The sequence below is a fragment of the Salminus brasiliensis genome, chromosome 11 (genome assembly GCF_030463535.1).
Source record: "Salminus brasiliensis chromosome 11, fSalBra1.hap2, whole genome shotgun sequence".
Lineage (NCBI taxonomy): Eukaryota > Metazoa > Chordata > Actinopteri > Characiformes > Bryconidae > Salminus > Salminus brasiliensis.
In genome coordinates, this window is record NC_132888.1 from 9,898,153 (window position 1) to 9,904,573 (window position 6,421).

At 39.6% G+C, this 6,421-nt stretch overlaps 1 protein-coding gene across 1 annotated transcript; it reads right to left on the minus strand.

Annotated features, from left to right (window-relative positions):
• Window positions 1–2,546: 2,546 nt before the first annotated feature.
• Window positions 2,547–6,205, minus strand: lta (lymphotoxin alpha (TNF superfamily, member 1)). The gene is made up of 4 exons (XM_072691742.1): window positions 6,064–6,205; window positions 5,871–5,903; window positions 5,144–5,191; window positions 2,547–2,937 (listed from the first exon to the last, which is right to left on the minus strand). Exons 1-4 carry the CDS (start codon window positions 6,203–6,205, stop codon window positions 2,558–2,560), a joined length of 603 nt encoding a protein of 200 aa, XP_072547843.1. The 3' UTR covers window positions 2,547–2,557.
• Window positions 6,206–6,421: the final 216 nt, after the last annotated feature.

A 6,421-nucleotide genomic window follows, 5' to 3' on the forward strand; every position in this document is an offset into this window, starting at 1 on the left:
ATTTGATTGCATTCAGCAACCTCACTGCATTACCAAGGTCAGGATGTTGAAGGATCACCACCTGAAATCTGTTAGTGACTATCTTTTAAAAACCTCTGTCATTTGTCATCCCCAACTCCCCAACTCATCCCAGAAGTATTCATTAGAAGGAGTGTCCACAAATATTTGGACATATAGTGTAAGCAGCGTTCACACCATCACAGCAAATGGGTTTAGGACGATATATTTCTTGAATGATAATAATAAAAAACAATTAAAACATCGTTTTGGTGTGTGTTTGTGTGTTCTTAGTGCTTAGCGATACCGTGAACAGAGAAAATGTGTTTAAAATATTATTAGCAAAACAAACACACCATGTGATTGGTCAGGTGATGGTCATGCGCCACCCCTCCAAAGTTGAAATGAAACCCACTCCACTGCACTCATATGACTCATATGATCTGAAATCTGTTAGTGACTATCTTTTAAAAACCTCTGTCATGTGCCATACCCTGAAACTGAAGAAGTTTAGTGTTTATAGCCAACATCAGCTTTTTCACATTAATGGTTCTTCAGATGTCTGTTATAGAGCAGCTTTCTGTGTAATCACAATCACAATCTTGTAGCACCATCATGTGGTCTTTATTAGTAAGTGAACAAGGATGGACCACATCAGTAGAAATGATTCAGACGCAGGACCATTCACTATACAGGTGTATTACACTGTTCTTTTAGAGGTAAGGGGTAGAAGTGGATTAAAACCTCACACATTCAGTTCAGAAACATACAACAGTGCTCCTTGTAGAGAATAGAAATTCTATTTATTATGATATTTAATGTATTTGGAGCCCAGTGTGACATGTTTGTGTCACACTCCACATGTTCTTTGAATTTTGAGACCTGTATCATTCGCTGAGTGTACCATTATTTGTCTCTACTGTCCAGAGAAGGTTTTCTACTAGAATTTGGAGCATTGCTGTAAGGATTTCATTGTAATTAGTGACAACAGCGTTAGTGAGGTCAGGATGCTGAATGAGCACCACCCCACTTTGACTCAAACTCCCCAGCATATCCCAAAAACCTTGGATGGAGCACCAGCCATCATTTCAGAGAACACAGTTCATCTACTGCTCCACAGCTCAATGCTGGGGGGCTTTATACCCCTCTAGCCCATCCCTGGCATTAGGTATGATGCCAGTAGGTTCACATTTATCTGCTCTGATGAGTTTTATTTTATTGGCAACTTATATAAATGATATGTACACCAGTCAGCCATAACATTAATACCCCCTGCCACAACAGATCTTACCATTCAAGGCATGGACTCAATACCACATCCTGTGGTATCTGGCACCAATACATTAGCAGTAAGTTAATGTTAAGTACTGAAAGTTGTGAGGTGGGGCCTCTATGGGTTACATCAGTGAACTTTAGGTGCTCATGACACTGTCGCCAGTTCACCCGCCGGTAACCCTTTCTTGGACCTCTTTGAACAGATACTGACCACTGCATACCAGAAAAATCATCCAGCTATTGATTCTTGTCAAATTGGCTCAGATTCTTATGCTTGCCCATTTGTTCTGCTTTTAATTTATCACCTTCAAGAACTGACTGTTCACTTGCTGCCTAATACATCCACCTCTTGACAGAAGCCACTGTAGATAAAGATAAATAAAGTCTTACACTGTATCTGTCAGTGGTGCTGTATATATAATGTTATGTGTATATAAATATTTCTCACACAAGATGTTGTCATAATCATTTTTATTGCCATTTATAACCATTCACATATATATTAACATGTAAACTGACATGAACCGCATTTGTAACAAAGAAATCCCAGTCTTGGGGGGAAATAAAAATAAAAATGTTTTAAGAAATAAAAGAAATGTGAATTCACTTAAATAAACCGCATAAATAACTACTTAACTATTAACAAAAACATTTTTGGAAAGAAAATTCTTTAAAAAAATAAAAGATTATTTAAAATATTTATATGTAGAATATATAACCCCACTAGGGCCTGAGAACAATTAACCATATATATATAAATCAGAAAAAAATACAGCAAGTTTATCCCTTATCTATTTTGTAACTGGACTGCAGTGTCTTGATTGAATTGTAGTAAATTGCAACTTGGATGATGATTTCATGACCGGATCTGCTACAGCAAGCTATAGCAAATGTGTGTATAATGGATATAGTATAAGACAGCATCAAATTCTAAAGTCTAGAGAACTTTGAAGAATAAAACCTCTTGCTTCCTTAATTTCCAGGTGCTCATAGACGTGTCAGTGAGCCTGTTGGGTTTTTTAGAGGTCAAGTTTGGAATATTTTTCTTCTGTTGGCTTTGTTGATTCTTGGCTCTTTCAGTGCCAAAAATGACAGACCGCAAATACAGAAGGCACAGCCTTGAGACTCCAAAGACTACTTGAGCACTACTAGAGCACTGACAATGTAGTCATGTCTATTTCAGTATTATCCAAACTGACACATAACAAAAGTAACGTAATACATTAATAATATATTACTTTCTTTGGACTATATTGAGAAGACATTGCGCTATATTCTGCAGATGTTACATTATATTGTCCTCCTGCCTAGCCAACAGAAAGAGACCCCAGTATGTGTCTGTCCCCTGCTTTGAGAAGAACTTTGACTCGAATTCCAGTGTCACACTCTCATCCCTTCTCAAATGGATCACCCCAGACATGGACACAGTACCTGAACCATGGTGATGTGCTTCACTGAGCTTGCGGACCATTCTACCCTTCACGTTCTTGTTTGCGACCAAAGTAACAGTTTCATCAGTTACTTCTTTTTTGAGGAAGGTGACCTGGGCATAGATGTGGTAGAATCCTCCCACTTGGATTGTGACCGTGCTGTTCTGTAGGAGGAGGGACGTTTCTTGGCAGGAGCAACTTTGGCTTTTTACCCAGGTGATGTGTGCATCACTTCCTAAAAAACACACACAATGGAATGACCAACAAATGTCATCTGCCCCCCCCCTCCCCATGAGACATGGGCTCCATCTGGGTTGCACACTGCACATGGTGGGCTGTATATTTGGGAAGCCCAACTAGGTCCCAGTAACAAAGTATGTACAAATGCACTTAGAGCCCATGCTCACCTGGAATCCACCTGGAACCCACATGGAACTCACCTAACCCTCGTTCCACCCATGTAAGCCCCGCATGAGTATGTCTGGCTAGGCAATTACTGACTGCACACCACTGTTGCTGTATTATGAATCTTCACCCCTCTTTTACATGCATCAGAGAAAAAGTGACCACTGTTGCACCACCATTGATCATCCGTTATGTGAGTGCTGGATCACTCTCAGCACAGCAGTGATGACAACATTTAAGGTTGTGGTAAATATGGTCATTTGTGCAGTACTGGTATGAGTGTATCTGACTCAGATATGTTTCTGGAGTTTTTAAACACCTAAGTGTCACTGCTGGGTTGAGAACCAAAAATATCCCACCTACAATGCTCTTGTGGTCAGAAAGAGAGGATTACTGATAATTAGTCTTTAACTAAAGGGTCTCTTATAAAGTGGACAGTAACACTGCTCTGTGTGATAAACTCCTACCAGTGAAAAACACTACTATGTTGATATCACTGCTCTGCTGAGAATGTTCCACCACTGAAAAAATATCTGTGCTGAGCTGTGGTGGTGTCTTTCCACTGATACGTGCGGTATCACAACAGCATGGTAAGTGTTTCTGATAAAATGGCCAATACATTTTGGTAGGCAGGTAGGGGTAGCTAGGAAATTCCCAGTTTACAGCAAAAAAGCTTCTCTAATGTTGTATTGTTTCTCATTTTTCAGATCCTTATTATGATAGGTCATAAGAAATGACAAGATAAGTATGTAATGGGAGTTACTGGGCCTCATTTAGCAATATCTCCCTAAGAACTTCATGAAATTTGTTCTTGAGAAATGCCCTAACAAAAAGGTCTGCGTCAGATTCATGATGTGTTTTTTAATAATTCCCAATAAGAAAACCCTGTTGAAATGTCTTCTTGACAATGGTTGGTGAATGCGACCCAATGTGACCAGAATGGAGGGAGCTGTTTGTACATCAGAAATCATACCCAAGATGCATATCGTTGTTTATTTCCTCTTGCATTTCCTATTGCATTTCTTTTTTATCAGCAAAAAAGATCATCCACCTCAAGCAAGTGTACAAACTTTCATGCAAAGTTTGGCAACTCTAGTCATGCGGATATTTGCTGTTTCCATCAAGACTATTTCATTTGATATGCCAAAATACACATGAAAAGCAGCTGATGGGAATCTTGCTAGTGAAAGCAACAGTTACTCTGTGAAAAAACCCTCCCTGTTAACCTACATCTGAGAAAGTGGTCGTTGGATGCATCTGCTATGTAAACCAAGCTGGAAACGAATTTAGAGAGTAACGTTATGCCTCAGTTGGATGATTTTGTTCCATTTGTGTAGGCCTCAGCAGACAATCTTACCGCACTTATACTGTGCGAACACCCACCACCAAGAGGCAGCGGAGAAGATATTATGGGAGGAAAGACCTTTAAAGGAACAGCCCCCCATCCACACATACAACAAACATAAAGCTGTGTTTTTTCCACACTGATTCATTACGCCTCTACGAATTTGATGCATCATTTTTTTGTGGTCACTTGCAAACGATTGCTGGTGGCCACAAGAGAGTTATGCTCTGCAAATTGATGTTTAAAGGAGACATCCAACAAGGATGTGTTCCTCTGATTACAAGCTAACACAGTGATGAAAGCTGCAGTGCTTTGGCCTTGGACATTTGTGGTGAGGAGTGGGAGGTACCATAGTAAGTGGTTTCAGTTTTAGACCTCATGTACTGTACGCTGCACATTTTTAAACATGGCTGACTTGTTTCGCACCACTTTTTTTTTCTGATGATTAATTTCTACAGTACGGGGAATTAGGAATTAGTCTGCTCTCTGCATCCAGTTATGTTTGCTTGCCTTTTGAGTTCATCCGCAGTGGATGTGTAGCTAAGTGACACTTCCTCAACTAAGTAAAGAGAAGGAACAAAATAACAAGATCATCTGGCAACCGAAAGTCCCTGCCGGAGTTTTGTTTCGTTGAGAGTGAGGGAAAGAAAAAAAGGGAAAGAGAAAAAGAGATGGCTTAGAGATTGCTTACCACTAACAAGGTGGATATGATTTGTAGAGGCCTGACCAAAAGAGGATCCTGAAAATGAAAACAAAACATTAATTTCACTCTTTAACTGATTTGATAAGCTATCGTGTTGAGACTGTTGGTACATAAATGTGTCCTTTTCATATGGTTTCACACCATCTGGTGTACACAACATTTTACATAGTTTTATGACATCATTATTAATGGAATAGATATATGAAATATGAAATAATTCAAATCAATAGTTTTTCTTCCTTCTCAACTTTTGTTCTGGCTCTGATGTAGCCACTATAGTATACTTATAAGAATAAGTATGAACCATAGTACTGTACCTCTTGTACACTCTGTTTTAACCCCATAACCCCTTACTGCAGAAAGGCTTCTGTTCAAACTGGTGGGGCTATTCTTGGGTAACAGAAGTTTGTAATAACACTTTCAGCCCACCAGCAGTCTATAAGCTTTTAAGCTGTTTTAAGGGGTTTTAAGTGTGACTTAAAGTCCATGAAGTGGCAACATTGTGATTTTAGTTGTATTATATATTGAATATTGTCCGGAAACATCCCTGTTCATCTCACATGCAAATTCATTGGTTTATCAGGTTCAAATCTGCCTCTTCTGGCAGTGTTAGCCTACTGATGGTAATGTGTGGTGCAGTGTTTCCAGTGGCCTATTTTATGAATGAAAATTGTGAGTGCACGCCTACTCATGAATAAAAGGACATATCTCTCACCTTGAATCCGTTCAAAGGTAGGGGAAAAAGGTTCTAAAAGAAAGACAGGTCACAGTTAAATCCTACATTAAACTGTACTGAGATGAATCAACATCACTAGTACTTTCAATCTTATCATTAAGGCCAAATGAGGGTATCAGCAAAGTCCCAAACCAAACTGGCACAATTTTATCAAACCAAAATTAAGGCATACCTGTTGACCTGTTGTTCTTTTCTCTATCTGGGCAATGGCTGATTGTTGTAGAGAGCACTATAGCCATGATCACAACGGCGATTGACAGCAGGCAACACCAACCCAGCATGATGTTGAACCTGATGTGGCTTTGGCTGTTCATTGCTGCCTAAAATCCAAAAGAGAGACAGTGGCTAGATAAGAAGACCGACACCATCCACAGTACTGGACAGTCAGTCTTGCTTGTGCAGAAATGCAGCTACCATATTGTTCTTCTGAGCTTCTCCCTTGCTGAGGATAATAGGATCTCACGGTCCTGGTGAGCGAGAGGCAACTATGTTCTGTAAAACTGACTCTGAACTCAGGTGGACAACGGAAT

Coding starts and splice junctions, on each gene's coding strand:
- lta (XM_072691742.1), bottom strand. CDS start 6,205: ATGAACAGCCAAAGCCACATCAGGTTCAACATCATGCTGGGTTGGTGT. Junction 5,192..5,870: donor TACCTTTGAACGGATTCAAG/GTGAGAGATATG, acceptor TTTCATTTTCAG/GATCCTCTTTTGGTCAGGCC. Junction 2,938..5,143: donor TCATATCCACCTTGTTAGTG/GTAAGCAATCTC, acceptor TGTGTTTTTTAG/GAAGTGATGCACACATCACC.